This window comes from Papilio xuthus, unplaced genomic scaffold, assembly GCF_000836235.2.
Source record: "Papilio xuthus unplaced genomic scaffold, Pxut_1.1 DF828177.1, whole genome shotgun sequence".
NCBI lineage: Eukaryota > Metazoa > Arthropoda > Insecta > Lepidoptera > Papilionidae > Papilio > Papilio xuthus.
The window spans coordinates 988,025-1,008,011 of NW_013530472.1; the positions used below are offsets into that span (position 1 = coordinate 988,025).

General features: G+C 31.5%; 2 protein-coding genes across 12 annotated transcripts in view; one reads left to right on the top strand and one right to left on the bottom strand.

Annotated features, from left to right (window-relative positions):
• The window catches only part of LOC106113711 (coiled-coil domain-containing protein AGAP005037), a 148,708-nt gene that overhangs the window by 25,540 nt on the left and 103,181 nt on the right, over positions 1–19,987 (bottom strand). The gene's annotated exons all lie outside the window — the stretch shown is intronic.
• On the top strand, positions 144–19,968 carry b6 (pentraxin-related protein b6). Its single transcript, NM_001312504.1, is given in 9 exon segments — positions 144–164; positions 8,671–8,807; positions 11,201–11,454; positions 14,122–14,242; positions 16,775–16,868; positions 17,464–17,557; positions 17,641–18,279; positions 18,559–18,734; positions 19,150–19,968. Coding segments are annotated over 8 exon segments (1,686 nt in total). The 5' UTR covers positions 144–164; positions 8,671–8,673; the 3' UTR covers positions 19,324–19,968.

The following is a 19,987-nucleotide window of genomic DNA, read 5'->3' on the forward strand; positions in this document are numbered from 1 at the left end:
AAATAAGAGATCCATGTCACGCGACACGAAATATCGATTTAAAGACATGATGGTAGGTGGGGCAAAGTGGTGACCACCGAGCAATCGTTGGTGGTGGTCAGTATCTGTTACAAGTGGTAGCGAACGCGCGTCTCTATTGGAGTGCCCTTTCGTAACCAGCAGTCGTAAGTTTCTTTTGACACTTTATTATAGTGACAATTGTACTAACATTAACAATAATATTGCTGTCTTATTCATTATTATTGAAATAAACAGAGCCAGCAATAATATTTTTTACAAGTGTCAAGACATTTGAATTTCCCGGTTATGAATATATTCAATATTATATTGTCATTATATGGTGATGGTTAACATTGCGTTTCTGCGCTCTTTCTGCTTAGCGAGTTTATTTTTATTTGGCGAATTTGTACTTAGTTGTACAATATTTTTCGTTATACTTTGCGTTTGAATTTTCTAGTATCGATATTGTAACGCGGAGAAAAATAATCAGTATACTTCATGTAGTATTTTTTAATTATAAAATATTTTATATTAGCCTCTAAGCTGAATAAATTATCCATGGGTTTCTTTGACCAAAATCTGCGTTTAAATCATATTATTAATTCTGTTTTGTCATAGATAATAACAAGGATGATGATATGATTTATAGAGAGATTTTCTCAGAAACCAACTATACAGTTGTCCATTTTACAAAACTAGATTTAAGTGCCGGTACGCAATTTGAATGAAAAAATCATAAACTTCAATAGTTTTGCGGCATACTTTCCATTGTTTATTTTTTTAAATTAAATGGCTTAGTAAATTTATAAGTTAAATATGATGGAGCAACTTTTACTTTTAAGGCATTTCTCTTTTTAGATAATTAAAAATTGTAGTTAAACGCGAAAGCGCATAATATGTTATAAAAATGCGACGATCGGAAATAAAAAAAACCTTTGTAGTATACAGATAAAGATGTAAAGATGTTTTGTGTTTTAAATTAAATTATATGAAATTTTAATTACTTACAATTTAAATTTCCCTATGTATTTCAAAACATCAATTATTCGTTATTACCTTAGTAAGTAAAATTAACGTAACAATTTTTGTCCTTCCAAAAGTTTTAATTTTACATTTTTGTGACCTTGACCGAAACCAATAATCGATGTCGGTCCGCTATCGTAACAAAAACCTGACCTATCGTTAATAGGGTGATTGATTCATTTTTGGACCATGTCACGTTCAGCAATGATTTTTTACTGGACGGTAAGATAAAAAAAACAATAATTTTTGTTATTCGTTAGTAGTATATGTTGTATAGGAAGTATATAATGTTTACATGTGTTGTGCAGCGTACGCGCCTATTGCGTGTAACTGTTAATAACAAACTATGCACTTTCGCTTGGAACATCTGCTTCTCGTCATGCATAACATTTACGTAAACCTAAACATAGCTATATAACTTAAGTACCAGTTATGTTAGAATTTAAAAGTCAATTATAACGCTTAATTTATTTCAAACATGACAAGTTAAATCATTTGAAATTTAATTTTGTAGCAATTATAAGTTAACAAAAAACAGTAAATATCGTACCTCAGAACCATTTTACAAAATAACTAATGCGTGTAAAGGACCTACAGGTCCGTATAATGCAACAGCTTATAGTTAATAAATACAAAGTGGCAAGCGATTACGGAATCTACTAGTCAGTTACGTCCTAACTCTGATCAGTGGCGTTATAAATAATTTTTAAACGACCGGACTTTATCAATTGCTTTTACCTTAATACAAAAAAATAATTTAATTTTGGAAACTGTTCGTTTCTTGATTATTACAGTAATAAATTAATTAAATAACAAAGTGGTACAAGGTAAACGGGAAAGGCTTTTGGTGCCTTTTTGAATTCTAGAACGACTCGTAAACGGAGAGGAAATTTCGAAATCAGTCACGTGAGCCGGTAATAACCTGGTTTTAAGAATGTACAGGCGCATAATATCAAATCTCTTTAAATCAAAATCTACGTTTATATGTTTGTCTCCGATTCTTAAATCACGAGACAGTTTGTGATGTAACCCCTAAGGATGTTCGGAGAACGCCAAAAAAGGATCGCGCCCTAGAAAGCTAAAAAAAAAAACATTTAAATTAATCATTTTGGTTAGCACATAAGAGTATGTTAATGAATACCTGCCACAATAAATGTTCTTCAGTGGTTAGTCTTATGCTAAATCTTCTCTAATGGAGTCGACTTATCAACTCTGAATAAAGTTAGACTTTAACTTTAATGTTAGGAATTGTAACACAAGGCATGTCCACTTGAGCTATTTCAAGACTTTAAGCTGATAGTCACATGATTTACAATTCTCAAACGTTTCATTCGATTTCGTTCAAATGAAACACGTATCGTGTATTTAGTTCAATTGGACAGAAAATGTATTAGTATCACGTAAGGAGATATAAAATGTTAGAAAATAACACTTAGAGAGAATTGAATAGCACGAAAGCATAGCATAGTGAATACAAATCATCGGGCCCTACTCCGCGCCAGAAATGCGGAAGTAATGATTACGAAAGCGCAAAGTCGCGCACTGTATGTAATTTCACTTAAGTGCCTAGCTCCGGCTATAACCAAGTATCTGCCATAATACTATACACTAATCATTTTTTATGCAATACACAATTATTTTTTGACTATTTTTTATTTTATTGTCATTCAACTAGACTACGCGCTTTGCTATTTATGGTTATCAATATAAAAGCTAACGTAAAGAACTGCCGTTGATTACTGTTAAAGACCCAACTGTTAGTAGATTCAAATAAACAAACTCCTCGTATTCCATGTGCGTACATGTACCTATGACTATGGCCTAATCACCCTAACTTAGGGTAGGCTCCGAGCCCCTCGGTGGGGACGTACAGTGAGCTGATCATGATGATGATGATGATGACATGTACCTATGTATTGAAGCTATATTTCCCATTACATTTCCCTAGGCAAATTACTAATAGGCGACATTCACGATTGACCAGTGACTTATTCAGATCATCTCGCTTCTCCTAATAAGATGTACGAAAAGACCTTCAACAATTTAAGAGTTCAATGACTTAAACAAGAATCAATAATAAAATAATATATTCAAGTTGTTCAAATATGTAGATGACCTCTCAATAATTGGAGCAATAAGACATTTGACACACAAAACATCAAACGGTGAATAAGTATAGTCGATTTAAAAATGCAAATTAAAAAAATCGAGCTATCATCAAAACGCTCAGCTCATTTAGACCAGTTTTCGAACCAATAACCAATAAAAAGTTGTAGATTCCCAAGTTGAAGAAGAAAAGTAACAGTAGAAATTTCGTCGAAACAGTAAAATATTAAAAAGAGTCTCCGAAAAAAAGTTTGGGAATCTCCGATTTAAAAAAAATTAAACAATGATATTTGTATAACAAATACGAGTATAAAAACTCGACAGTACCGCTATTTGTTTTAACCAAATATGTTAAATAGCCATTAACATAGATTCTTTATCTAATAAGTGAGCATTTAGCATAACATTAGAAGAGTTTCCATTTTGTTAGCATTTTTTTTTAATTACATGCATTCAGAAACTTAATTAATTTTTGCGTTTTGAATAATAAGAATAGGTAGTATTATAAAAGAAACAAAAACCTAGTTAACAGTTGCAAAAATTATCAGAATGAAAATAAATTCCATTTTTGCTTGCCAATTGAAATGGAACGAAATTGTTCAGAAATATTGCAACATGAAATGTTGAAAGAACAAATTCTTTACAGAAATTCAATTAATTGTCGATGGTAAAAGCTTAAATACGTTATTAGTTATAACAACACGAGGAATAAATATCTGGTGAATGTATTTCTAGAGAATTCCATAGCAAACGTGTTGAGTTTTATAATTTGTATGATGTTAGATTTCATTGGAATTCTTTCTAACAAGAAAGTAGTGAGAAGGCTCTTTGACGGTCGGAAATTACTCGAAATGGTTGCCAATTAGTGAGACTTATCACACATCGTTATTTTTTATGAAAATATATTTTTTTTATTTATGATTACATAACTTTTTAAAGACGCAACAAATCATTTTCATAGGTTATAACCATATAGTTTAGATGTAGTCGAGAACGTTGATATAAATCTTACTAATGTTTAATTTCAAAGACGACGCATTTTACACATTTTTAATTAGCTAAATAGCAAAGTAAGTCAGTCATGCACAACATACATAGCTGTATACAAACATGTATACAGAAAGCGACAGAGAGCTGTAAAGTAAATAGAAAATTTTATTCAAAGGGAACATGGAGAACTCATGAAACATAACTTAAACTCTACCTTTAACTTTCCAGGAATAAGGCTAATTCTAATTAAAAATAAAATGCTCGACTATTTAAAAATGCCATTACGCATTACTTACATAATTAAAAAAAAACTTTCAGACATTCAGCTAATGTAAAATAATGAGCTACTTTTTCTTATGACGTTAAGTTGCTGGTAATGCAAATAAAACGACGTCGCACTTGAGTAATTTTTTTTAAATACTTTTTACATGCAGACTAAAAAAAATTGTACTAATTATTTCCTAACACCTTCGCGCTTCAATTATTTTGTGATTTTGTACAAATTACCAGGATTACAGAAGATACAATACAACCCGTTTTGCAATATATAAAATGTAAAAGCCGAATACCGGCATGCGTTTCAAATCCACGCTGCCAGGTCATAAAATCAATATTTGACAAACATTTTCACCATTCAATCTGACTGCCAAAGCCTTCATAGGGCAAGCAAAAATTTTCAACAAACACGAAAGTATTTTTTATTTTGGACATTGTTTGTCATGAAAATACGAGTAGAATACCATTTCTTTTTTAATCTGACTGAACAAAAGGTCACTATCATCACCACGTAATGGTCAAGTGCTAGTTTATTAAATATTAAAAGCTTCAAACAATAATTAGTAGATTTAATTGTATTCGTGCTTTTACCGTTGGTTTCTGAGACAAAAATCTTTGCATTAGACATATCATCCCTGTCATTATCTTTGACAAAACAGATACAACAATGTATGTTTTAAATGAGGATTTCGGTCTCAGAAACCCACGATTAATGTTTTACTTTCACTTCTAATGTCGTAAGACGAAACTTAATAATATATGGTTGATCAGATTAACGTTCTAATGTCATACCGGTATGTTCGTGATTGACGGAGCGTGTTTGACGCAAATTGAATTTTATGGAATAAGATGCATTCGTAGTTCGCATGTTAACATGGGACGTTGTTATGCAAAACTATGAACGTTTCGTCCGTCACTAATCATGGCACACTCATGCATATTCATTGTGTCCGGACTCCGATACAATATACTAGTCAAGGTCCATCAAAATTAAGTTTGTTACATGATTTAAATTATTTTTTTTATATTTATTAACCGGAAAGCAGTTAAACTTGACACAAAACATTTTTATAGATTTATATTTGCGTCTTCATTATAAGTATTGACACAAAATTAGAATATTACATTTCTGCTAAACATAAGCAAAGCCTGAGACGTTTACTTTCACTATATTATGTTTAAATTATTATTTTAAATTGATTATTTTGATCTTGGTATTCTAAAATAGTCCTTCATATCATGCCTTTTATAATAGAGTCATGACGTAGACAACTTAAGACGTACTTGTTAAGAAATATGTTTTTGTGTCTATGAAAAACATATCAAAGATCGTTGTCATGAATTATGTCTATTTATAAACGCCAGACGTCTGGAGAGGTTTTTGATACAAATAATACCTTTGCATTGTGAGATTATATTTTTAATGAGAATATGGAGATATTTTTCTCAATTTTATTTTATATGATAACACTAGCGGTCGCCCGCGACTCCGTCCGCGTGGAATTAAAAACAAACAAAATAGTAAGCTATATTCTTCAAGACTATGCTTAGCATCTGCCAAATTTTAGGGAGATGGATGTTTGTTTGAAGGGATCTCCAAAACGGGTGCGTAGATCTCGCTGAATTTGGGCATAGATATAGAGAGAGCTAAGTCTGGAAGAACACATAGGCTACTCATTTATTTATTTTTAACTCCGCGCCGACGAGGTCTCGGGCGAATGCTAGTAATTTAATAAAAAAAATACAGTAAAAATTAACAGAATACGTTATTCAGAGTGTAATATATCATTATGTAACCAATACGTTCATATGAAATCGAAAGTGCATCAAAGTAAAAAGCGAGCAACTGCACGTATCGGTCTAATTGTTATTATAAATTATATAATTGAACTTATTACTGTCTGATTACTACAAAAAATGTCTAGAATAATTTTGACACATCATTAACTTGGTATTTTTTTTTCGTATGATTGCTCGAATTTTTCGTAACCGCCTTTAATTTATTACTTTGATAACAAGAACAGGAGAAAGTGACGATTTGATTCGTATCGACATTACTAGGAAATAGACAGAATATAAATATGTTTTTAAAGGAAAAATGTAAGAACGAAAGGGAATTATATAGAATACCTAAGTATTGGTAACAATTGAACTGGTATCGACATGGTCTGTACTTTGTCATTTTAGCTTTTATTAAATTATTATTGATAGATGTTATGTGAAATTGAAGTACAATTTTATAAAACAGATTCTCTTAATCATTTGTATACGTAACTCAGTGTGCATCTGTCTTTATTTGCATACATTATAAAACAGAACATTAAAAAAATTATACATTAAATAAAGTTTACATCAAATTTTGATTTAGAAGTTGTGCAAATATTTAGCTTAAAAAAAAAACCTAATCCGTACAAGATACTTCATCGTCTTGTTATAAAGTTAAAGGAAACAGTGATTTTTGTATCGTCCTCAACAAATAAATTATCGTGATGGGTGACACGGTCGGCGCGGCGGGCGAGCTGGCTCATTCAGTTACAACCGGTAAAACTATGAGGCGACTTTCACTTTTATGTTGGTGAGATAACGACTACAATGTCGCATTTAACTACTTTGTAGTTACGGCTTTCGTACATCACAACTAATGATCGACCAGTGCTCAAAATATAAGCGTAATTGACATATACAGACGACAGTATTGAATAAAAATCCTGATCTCTCATTATTTTGACCGACTTTACAAAGTAGGAATTTCTCAATTAGTATAATTATTTCTTTTGTCCCTATTATTTGTAAATCAGTAAAATGAATTGTAAATTTATCATAACTGTTGCAACATAAGATTTATTAAAATCATTTATATTTCGTTAAAAAAAATTCAGACGCAACTGACAAATATTGAACAATATCTTTGCTCTATTTTAGTAAAAGTTTTATTCATCTTGCTATGTTTATTATTAATTGTAAATACATTTGAAAACTGGAAAAATGTAAGAGTATCGCAATATGCATTTTGTATGTATGGTGCATTATTGCCCCTTCCGACTAGTGTAGAAAACTGTCTAGTTTTTTCTATACATACAATATAAATGTATTTTAAATCACTTCCCGATTTCATATCATAGCACTTTCTCTGTCATCATTCAATATACTTAATGTAATTGTAATTAGCTAAGGAATCACTATCTCGTTCAGTGACGATAGAATAGTGGTTAAATGAAAACTTTTTATTATTTCCATCAAGTTTCACTGCAATCGGAAGTTGAACGGAATCACGACAAAATTTATTCTTGAGTTCCAACAAACAAGAATCCAATCAGTTACACTTTGCATCTTTCATTCCATCTTAAAAATATCGATCAATCTTTACACTTTATTATATTTTTTTTACTTTTTGTAGAAACGGTACTAAATAAAAAGAAAATTTTACAACAAATATTAAAAGCACAGTTGAAAAAGATCGTTTACTTGGAATTGAGAAGTTACATTGATAACAACGATTCGTAGAGAAGATAATAAAAGAAAAGCAGCTATTACCAGAGGAACGAATGAAGATAGCGGAAGGAGGTGTAGGATTCTACGAAAACGTATAGGAAAACGATACAGTCTTAGCAGACAAAAGGGTTCGAATCTAATAATAGTTATACAGCGAACATTACGAGTATTTATTTTCAAATATTTAAAGCATAATTGTCAAAAGCAGGTCACGTCTCGGTGTGTAAAATGAATCAGTACCGATTAATGTAATTGATATCCCACAAATTCATAAGATGATAAGTTAAATATGTTTCTCTTTTGGATTGATAAAAAAAATCCTGGAAATCAGGCTTGATGGCCGCTACATTAAATTTGATATAATAATGCTTATAATGAAATGCAAGCATATATTATATGTCATTGAATAATAGTGTGAATAGGTATAGAGTCAAACAATTTTGTCGCGCTACACGAGTAAGCGCGAAACAAAACTCCGCTTCGCCAAGCCTTCATCCTCTTGTTACCTAGCTGGATGTGAAAATGGAATTTATATTGCGCTTTTAAATTTGAGATCTAAGGTAACTTGATATTTCCAGTACCCCAATTAGGAGAACTATTTATACTTTTATTTTGTCTTTCAACAAGGGTAGAGTTCCAGCGAATTATTTACCAGCTTGTCTATTAGCAAGAAATCTATCGTGGAATATATATAGCGTTTCATTTTCACGTTTGGGGTACTTTCTTCGAATCCGGATCCTTTTGTTCAATGTCTTGAAGGTTAATAACCTATTTTAATTTCAGATAATGAGAGTGTTCTTGCTGTGCCTCTTGTTAGAGATTGTTTGGAGTCGGGAGAGCGACTGGCAGCCCATCGTCCCAGAACCCTCACAAGCCTATACAAGCTATGCCAACCTAGCAGATAGATCGATAGATGCTGGGTAAGTTTACGCGTAGTTGTATTTATTAACAAAAGACTAACTGAACCACGGCATATTTAAAAAAATATGTGAAAATTGTAAATAATCAAATTATCATAGTGCACGCATAGATTAAGGCCACGGATTTTATCACAAATCGCTGTGTAGAGTCGACCGATCGAAGAACTTTCCAGGTGAAAATAATTTTTGACAAAATAAAATGGATATTTGAGGAAATGCCCATGCGGCAAAATATTTGACCTTACCCTTATATTGATTTTAAAAAAGATTTATTTTTAGATATTTTTTTCGCACACGAACCTTCTTTGAAGACATCAAAATTGTATCACTGTCACCACCTGTCCTGTGGTTTAAGAACACATAAGGGACCATCATATATTTTCATATAAACATTGATTTTTTAAACTCATTTCACTATGTTTTAATATAACAATAATATATTATAACATTTGACATACTCTAAAATAATGTCTATTTCTTTTGTATCTTCGTATTATAAAAGCGATAAGGTATGTTAAAATAGATTTATAAAGTGGAACTTATGCTTATAAAAGGAAATCCGCTTAAGCGGAAAGCCCCACTTGGTTACAGTTTTAATTGATAGACTTATAAAAGAAGATAAAAAAATGATCGTGAATACCCTACAATAAATATTTATTTCGAATAACTATATTACATCTTCAACGTTAATGGAATATCAAAATATATTTGTAAATCAATGTTCCTAGACATCGTTTGAGAAACTGATATTTCAAAGGCCTTTGTAACGTATGTAGAATACACATATGTATATGACATTAATATCGACAGTCCAGTGTAACCTAGACGCATGCATTCAAATCGATTTCAAAGCTTCCTCTCAATGTATTAATCAAGCTGGGATAATCGATCACCAGCTCCAGTTGATAAGGGCGCTGTTTACCTATAACACTAGGAACACACTGCACAAATTTACGCGCGCGTTTTCGGAACGCTGGATTTGGGAATTATTTAATCGCATACATCCTGATTAACTCGTACAAGTTTACGAGTTAGCAAGTGCGAACACGCGTGCGACAGGCCAGTCAGTAATAATCGACGAATCAACCTTTAGTTGTAAAAAAAACAAAAACATTTTCCACGAGAGCCACTTAAATGTAATCTAATGATATAGAAGTTTTACAATGTTAAGAACTACATTCAAAATCTCATAAAAAACAGTAATAAAATTTGGATTTCTGTTCGACAAGCACAAAACAAGTTAGGACCTTTTGCACTGTACTCGACGAAATACGAGCGAGCTTTTCACAGGCGTAATTCTCGTTATTACGCCCGCTCAGATACTCCGTTTTCATGGCAGGCAAACATTCAACAACACTTTATCAGGTACTTCTGTTTTTATAATATACAAAATAAAGTATTTATCCCTTGCTACTAAAATATTTTTCACAAACTATAGTCTGGAGTATTGAATGTTTTTCGGCATTACAGGTACTCGAATACTCTCAATTGCTTCGTAAGCTACTTTAAAATCAATGGTGAATGATATTGCACAAAAAAGTCTGAATAAAAATGTATTATAGAGTGTCCAACTAAATGTTTTCTTTTTTGATTTTAACGAGATAGGTACAAACCTATGTCAAGCTAAAAATATAAATGGTTTAATTGATATTCAATTGTAGTAAACTATGATATAGATTGCACCATTGTTGAAAACGATGCTAACAAAATTAGCAAAAACTTGTATTCCGTACAGCATTGACAAAATTCTTTGAGATCGACAAATATTTCAAGGATTCAATCAATTTGCATTCATCGAGGTCGCTGTCATTTTGTTAGGCAATAATGTAACACACACCACCCCAAAATTCATTTACGCGTTGTGATTCACAAAATGGTCCGAAATATGTTTACATTCAGTCAATTTGCGGTGGCATTGTTGCTTATTTGCATATCTATTCATGTGTCTCGTGTTTAATTTGTTGTGACGTTTGTGCATTCCAAAATCACTGTACAGATTTGAATCAAACTTTTATAGAATATTTTGAGAACGATAACAAACGTTAATGGACCAAAAAAAATCAATAGTAAAAGTGTTTTATTTTTGCACCATGTAAATTGTTTTGGTGTATTTAGACTTTTGACGATATTTTTAGAGTCAGTAGAAATTAAGATTTAACTTCACGCTACATTAGCACAAAGATCAGGAGCGTAAGGCATTGTCTTTCCGAATGGACCGATGACGTCACGCGGTGGGAAGGAAATTAATAGACGTGAAAAGTTGAAGAGCGAATACTGTGAAATATATTGAGGAAGGTTTATATGCGCAGTAGAATGACACAGGCTGATGATGACGACGATAATGATGATATTAATGAGTTGAACTAAAGATTTTATTTTTTTTATTATTTCAGACCACAACTGAAGATATTAAATAGAAGACCAATACAAACATCGCACACAACGAACAAGCTAACCAGTTTCTACAATGTAGCATCTGCACCCTCCACAGACACGTGTAGCGTTTATAAAGTGTCCATGAATCAAGAACTGCTTTATCAATATTTGGAATATGATAAACTATTACCTGATCTTAAAGAATTCACTTTGTGTATGTGGACAAAGTTTCATAATCATTCACAAGATCATCCACTGTTTTCTTATGCAGGTAAGTAGTAAAAATAAAATCGATATAACTTTACTTATTTTTCTTTTAATTATTAAGCAAAATCTAGCATTTTTCCTTGGCCAGTATGCGAATAATACCTTTTTAAAAAAAATATTTTAATACGTGATAAAATAACATCGATCTAGATTATTTGAACATGTGTAAAAAGTTTTAAAGTTATTTAATGATCAAATAGAAGGAATAGAATAGGGATCTCATAATAAAATACGTTTACTGTAAATTCAAATTGAGAGAACCACCGAATTGAAAGGCAATGTACATGCAGCCAATTTCAATTAAAATATATTGGTCCTCGACAAAAGTGCAGGTATAGGCTTCGTCATGAACTCGCGCTATTTTAAGCGTATCACAAAAAAAAATTCGACGAACAGTAAATGGATTTTATCCAGAATGTTTGAGCAGTTTGTTTGAGTGGTTGTGAACCGAGTCCAGCTCACCGTTAAAACGACTTTATTTTATTTTTTATTGGCGTCACACACGGTCGAATTTTTAAAATAAAAACCGTACCTCAATACATTTCACAGCCTTTACAAAAACCTACCGATCATATTATGCATGAGTAGTTCAGTTTATAACTGTTTTTTAAAAAACAAAGTTGCATTACGTGATTTTCGTTTTGCAAGAAAATCAAAATGCTCGAAACGATTTTAGATTTTACTTTTATTCCGGATTATTAATATGAGTAGTATCTTAAAAGTTTTGTATAAATGAACAAAGTATCTCTAAGAAATCAGTAGAATTTCAATTATAACAAATACAAAATTAATGCACAGAGTATACAAGTTTTGTTGTTTTCATATTTTAATGTTTTTGCTTAGCCGACAGGAGTTAATAATTTCCGCTTTCCTTCGCAACCTTTTATCTTGCCTAATTTTTCTTGCTCATATCAATTTTCATTTTTAGAAAAACACGTAAATTGTCTTTCAGGCGTATGTTGTAAATTATATTTTTCGTTACGAAAATCCAAGATCAATCTTTACATATTTGGAATTATAGCTACAGTTTAACTTTACGTTTAACCGACTTCAAAAAAGAGGAGGTTCTCAATTCTTCTGTATGATTTTTTTAAGTAATAGTCTATCAGGACAAAATTCTAAGAGGAAAAATATTTAATTAATTTTTCGCCAGAATACATGCTTTGTATTTAAAACAAAAATCTATTCTAATGGACATATCTTCAATATTAAGTCGGACAAAGAGCCAGAGTTTTTTCCGTGGAGAAATGTTCGTCGGTGAAAATTGCCGGGGTAATTTTAAAGATCTATCGGATTGTAACTAATCTTTCCTTAATCTTAAAAGATCAGCTATGATCGTTGTAGTTTAACTATTGATAGTTCATATTTATATTATGCTGGTATAATTTATTTAACGTGACGCAATTTATTAAAGTTCCAATAGTTTGAAGGTATTATGTTTTAATATATTTGTATTTCGTATGTAATGTCAATTACGTAATTCATTTTTCTGACGGACATTTTAGAACGGAACTGATTTGTGGTCCAATAAAGGTAAAAAGGTGATTACGTAACGTCACACGGAGTCGCTTCTAACTAGTTTTGTAACGCGTGCGTGTCCATAAGTAGGCTAAATAAACTACCCATGCGATTGTTTTCAATTCATATTACGTCTAATACAATGAACATTACTTGAGGGATGCTTCCTTTATGATAGGTATGTTTTTTTCTTTTTTTAAATATTATTTACTTAAATGCTTTGCCATTGATAAAATTAGTTTTAAAATACCAGGCATACAATGTTTTTGGACTGATCGCGTAGACTTTAAATTTTAATTTTTTACATTTAAAACATTTTAAAATTCTATTTCTGTTACTTCCATTTTCTTGGCTGGATTCGATTCGAACTGGACCAGTTAAATAGTTATTCAAGAGAATTCAAAAGGCGCTTCTATTCATAATTTTGGTATAATTTCCCGGAATTCATTGCCAGTTCTCTTTCACTGTGTTATCTTTGGTTGGTGCTGTGAGGCTTTGAAACTAAAGCTTCTTATGGCTTCTTAGTACTAGTGAATCCGAGATCAACGAGTTGCAAGTTTCCTTCAATTATAAGATAACTCTAGTTTATATTTGTATTGTTTTCTTCATAGTTTGTAATATTTGTATTGATATTAATATTTTCTGTTTTATGATTGTTTGTGTAAAGATTTCCTACAAAACATTAAGAAAGCCGTTCGGTCCCAAGATAAAATCATAACTCATTCTTTAAGAAAAATTACTTTTTTGTACTTTTTATTTAGAAACAATATGTTCATGGAAAAAATATAATTACAGTTTTTACATAGGAAGAGTATGTCATTACTTACGACAAAATTGTTCTCGTACAACATTTTTAAACAAATTTCTTTCAGAATATTATTAAAGAAATGTTTCCATTTAAGAAAGAAAATCCTTTAGGTTATGCGAGCACTTGATTACTAGGTTTTTTAAATCGCTACAAAGTAACAAAGTAAAATGAAGCGACCTTACTGGCTTTGTAAAAGGTCTTGAGATATAAATTAAATTATCCTTTTATATTCTTTCTTACAACGTCATCGGCAAATTTTCACAAGTAAAACTTAATTATAAGTCTAAGATATTAACTAAATGTATAAAAATACTTTCATAAATAAACATTTTTTATTATTTTCAGTTGGTGATAACCCAAAGGAGATTTCGTCTTGGATTTCAAACACACAAGAAGCAAGTTACTACAGCATGGCCGTTCATGGACAAACCTTCTTTAGACTTAACTACCCTCTCAAATTGAACACGTGAGTATTATCTAAACTATGGTATAAAGAACAATTTCCTATTTGACGTATTTTAAAAGTAGGTTAAAATGCATCTTTCCACATTGAACCGTCCTATAAAAATAAAAACATAGTTTAAATACAAATAAAGGCAATAACAGCGAATAACTATGACCGCAATCATAACATTAAACGTTCAGAGATGGAGTTTGAAACTTTCATGCAACATATACAGTTTGAAATGTTATATCAAATCGTTGCAAATAACTTCGTTAGATGTACGATGTATGGCACCTTTGTGGCCTTTACCGTTTATACTCAGTTCATAACTCAGGTAAAGTTTTCAAATGCAATCTAAACGGTTTAATTAGCTTTATATGGTGTAAAATAAAACTCAACAGAAACCGCTCGTGAGTCAATTTAGAATAAAAATGAAGCTGAAATTTACAAAAACAATTCCTATAATTCAGACAGAACAGATTTTGAAAATATTTTAACAAATGGGTTTATGGGAGGCGAGTTTAAATTTTGTGTTTGCTTGTAAAAACGAAATACGCGAGACCTTAGTTTTAAGGATAAGATTAACTAAACTAATACTTCAAATTACTACGAATTGTACAATATAGTGCTACAAACTTAACTGGCCCGGAGAGAGGCACGATTATCGGAGTTAATTCTATAAAAACCTAATGCGTTATATTTTTGACTTTGAGGATGAAGCTAATGAGGTTTAAGTTTAACTCACACACACCGGGTCAATAAATTTATCAGTCTCTACTCGTATGAGCCGGGTAGTTAATCTATCAAAATAATCGAGAGAGGCCGGTTTGTAAAGTGGAGCAATATTGCGTTAGGCTTACGGAAATTGAGGCGAGCCAGAGTATTTGAGCGAAATTGATTAAAGTTACATATTGAATACCTTATGAACACTTGCACACAATCGTGCAACTTGATTATTTTCAACGTAATAAATAGTACATAATATTAAATTAACACATTTAATGCTGGCAGCATTATACTATAGTATATGTTAATTTTAATTTAAAATTAAATAACAAAAAATCAGTTTGAATATCGTTTATTTTGGATGCGGCGTTGATATAATTTACGTTCTGTCAGAACACTTAATAGTATGATACAAAAAAAACAGCTAGTTACGTTTTTAAAAAGCTTAGTAGAAAACAAATTCTTATTCATTATAAGCCTTGGGGCAAAAGCAAAGAAATCCATCAATATAATAATAGCAAGTATCATTATTTCTGTTACGTGAAACATGTTTCAACTACTAGATTGTCTATATACAAACATTGATACGTGCGATTTCTCTTATGCAATAATCAACCTACTTACTTTATAAAAAATAGAAATCAAAAACATGAATAGTTTCTTTCAATATTTACTAACCATGCTAAACAAGGTCAGTTGAAAACGTACGAAATAACTGTCAACTATCGGATCTTTTGAATAAAAAAATATTGTTGTCCTTGTCATTTCTCAAAAATAAAAGAGATACTTTACGAGTATATAACAAGGTAATATTATGTGGCTTTATTATATTCATAGCTTTTGCCTTCGTCCGCGGACATTTGAAAAATTAAGTAATACATATTACTGAGTGGTAATGTACCATTCTAATGGCAAAAGAATATTTGAAATAAGTACATAAGTTTTTTTTTATTTATTCGTTACGTATAAAAGCGTAGTACTCTTAGACAAGGAATAACTCCATTATCATTTACAATGAAACTTGCAGCCTCAAATACTATTTCTATAAAAATATGCATTTTCATTTACCAGTGTTACGGATTAGCTCTCAAAATTTATTTTATACGCTACAATACTATTTGGTTTAATACAAAATCACAGATATTTTTTTCGTCATATTCAATCGATAATTGTAAATAAGACGACAAATTTTATAAATTTTAAATTTACATTAATTTTCACGAATTAATTTGCACTGACCTAATATCAATAGTTGCATGTACTCAAGCCGACTAGGCAAATAACGACAGTCTATTATTACACAATGGCTAGTTTACATTAGTGAGCATTAAATAATTTGTATTAAATAAAATATATACTCAATCGTCAAAAATGTATTGAATAGAAAAATCTTTACGTAACTTTTACTTGGACAATCAACACGCAGAATAAGACAGCGTATTTGTAACTTAATAATGATATTATTTGGAGCGTAACTCACTGAGGGAACAATATGATGTAAATCCCAGAGTGTACACCATACTAGCTGTTTCCCGCGACTTTGTGCGCGTGAGCATATGACCGTTAATTTAGGTGCATTGATTTAAAAAATAAAGCTTCTCAGTTGTTTTTCTCTATGATGCCGTTTTTCAACTGCTTTACCAAGCGTGGTAACAATATAAATAAATAATACGTGAAATTACTTCAAAGAAGAACAGTTGGTACAGCTAGTTGTATGACGAAAAAACCAAAAATTTATATAATACATTGGAATATTTTTGATAAAAAGTATAGAATATTTCATTTGAAAAACTTTCGCTTTTCATATTTAATAAGTTATTTTTCCAGATGGTACCACGCATGCCAGTCTTGGAACGGTAAGACAGGCGAATGGCAGGTGTGGGTAAACGCGGAGAGAGTAGGCAGAGGATTCCATAACCGAGTAAGTAACTTTGTTATTTTTAAGAAATCACATAACTTATTTAAAGAAAAACTCATAATAGAAAAATTGTCTTGTATTTTATAAAGTACACTTCCATATATATACAGAATGATGCAACGCAAATTGGATCTGTCGTTAATTTTTATAAAACCCGTAACAGAAAAGCCACACGAGACGCGCCGCTACGGCACGCTTCCGGCGCCCCGCATCAAATGTGGATAATTACAAGGAAATCTTCATACATAACATTGTATGAAACTCTAAGACTTAATTCAAAAAGTCTTTTATCTCCCGCAATGCAAATTAGTTTTGAAATATCATTGATAATAAGCCGCAGTTTAATGTCAATTTCGCCCTTGTGGCTTAAATATTCAGTTCGTTAAAGGAAATTTTCCAAAATCAATGAACTAAATTAACGAATGTACGAAATATATTTAAATAACTCGCCACTCGGTGTTTACGTTTCAAAATAATAACATATAATATTTTAGCGTAAACTGTATAAATAAAACGGCAAATAAATTGCAGCATGATTTTTATGTTATGAATTTATATTTGTATTATTTTTGAATCCATATTGAAATTTCATTTTTAGCTCGTGGGCCACGTCATAAAAGGTGGCGGTGTAGCTATATCTGGACAAGAGCAATCATTATTGTACAAAAAAGACGGACTAGATCCCGTTATACGTAAGGATATTTTATTATATGTATTTAAAATATTAAAGCATTTTATTATTTAGAAAAATAAATTAACGCTACCATTTTTTTAGACCAATCTGGTTTGATGGGTGAAATAACAATGCTACAATTGTACCACGTAGCATTAACAGCAGGAAAGGCGCACAAAGATCATAAACATCATCACGTCCATCACTTTAAACACGACGGTACACCGTTAGATCAGCCGACTGAAGCAGCAACTGAACCACCCCCGCCCCAACCCACTCACATAGGCAACGGAAACTATCTGATCGGTGGTCAACTCCAAAGGGCTCCTAATCTAAATCTAGCTGGCGCTCAACAGCAAATGATCCCAGTTCAACTGCCGAACGGTTTACAAATTCATCAGCAATATGTCAATGGTCAATTGGGCAATCGTGTTGTATCCGAGCAACTTTTGAATGGAGTTCAATCACCAAATGGAATAGTAGGTGCAGCGTCTCAAATACCGCTGGTAGGTCTATCAATCTCACCTCTTTCGCAGAGCCCAAGTTATTCCCCGAGACAAGCACAGCAAAGCTCAGCGCCGACAAAAACTTCAACCGTATTATTATCCAGTTCTTTACTAAACCCTGCTAATGTGCAATACATCGATGGACCATCATCACATAAATTATTTAGAAGAGATTCAATAAAAAGAGATAAAAGAGACAATCCAGAAAAAGCATTAATTGAAGAAAATACTTCAGGTATAACAAATTTTATAATATTTTTTTTACAACATAAAACATTTAGTAAACATGTAGCTTAAGTAGCTAAGGGAGCAGAAGAAATTTGAGCGCCTCTCACTGGGGTATTTCCTACTAAGAATTTAATAGATGAATAAGCTCTAAATATATGGAGGAAACATAATCGTAGAGAGTACACAATAGCTCTTTGTTCTGTTGAAGTGGATAAGGGAAAACATTTTGATACGATGTTTATTTGATTTGTAATTCATTATACTTATTTGATTTTCATATTTTTAGGTAAGAAAGATAAGCGGGGTCTAGTATCGTTATCAGATGGATCGATAGTAGACGAAGCGCTCCTGTCTCCAAGCATAGTGGACGATAGTGAGGACGCTGTATTCGAACGATCACTGCTACAAGGACTTGCTGGAGTCGTTGGAAACGTACCCATACAGAATTTACAAAAACAAAATGTAAGTTGTAATAAATTTAATTTTTGATAACATATCAGGAAAGCAAAAATCTAATCTAAAGAATAGATAATTTATTTAAACGAGTTGAAAGCATAGAATAATAAGCATCTTATATAGCAGTGTTGATAGCAAAGGTTCTAGACGATGTATCGACCGCAATGCTCACATATTGAAGTATTAAGATGCTAGGTTTACTTGTAGCCGACGAACATTAATTATATACCAAAAAAAAAATCGAATGTGTATTTATTTGGGTCCTGGAACCGTTAAGATTTGCTATGAGATCCAGCAGATGACATCAACATGTTAGTTCCAAATTAAATCCGAGAAAAATGTTAGCTACGCTCGTAAATATCAGGCAAATTATTTGCTGCATTATCTCTCAGGTTATTGAAAAAAACTGTTATTTTTTTAGAGCGACGAGCGGGAACCAGCCGAGGCTGAAGTGACAGCTGTAATGCAAGTGTGCAGCGGCTGTGCGCAGGAGCCATTCAAAAAGGCGCTCATCCTCTCATGGAGGGCAACGCCAAAGAAACTCTACAGCGGAGCACATTATTATAAAGGATTACCAATCTGTCGAGCTTTTTAAAACACTCATTGATATTGCACTATGTATATTATTTACATCATGAAATTGCGTTCCCTCACCGAAACACTTGTATAAAACAGTTCATATCTCTTTGAAAAAACAAAGATAAAAAAAATAGTCTGTATTCGATATTTGATCTGCTATGTTTCTCTTTGTTTCATTTCTACATCATCTGATATGTCCGTAATTCGTTTAGATACGGCTATTCTGAATCACGTGTTGAATTTTGTACCTTATGAGCATTATGTTATATGTATATGTAAAATAATAAATTGGCATATTTTAATAGGCTAGTTAAATTTAGATATCAATAAAAATTATTCTAATTTTGTAAAAAGTTTTTATTTGGATTGCTAGTGCCGATTTTATTTTATTTATTTGTAGTTTTAAGTTTTTTCACCGTTTATTCTTACTTTATGATTTAGAAATAGTTTTAAGATTTTTATCGTCTTAAGTATAAACCGTTGATTAACTGAAAATGATTGTTTAACACAATTTATTAATTTTATTGATTTTTTGCTACTAATTTCTCAAGTCAAATTTTGTAAAACAGTGTGAAATATTAAGTAATTGTTTTATTAAAATGCCTGTTAACAATAGAAATGCTAAATGTACGAAATTAAATAAAATCATGTAATTTACATATTTTTTATTTAAATATCAA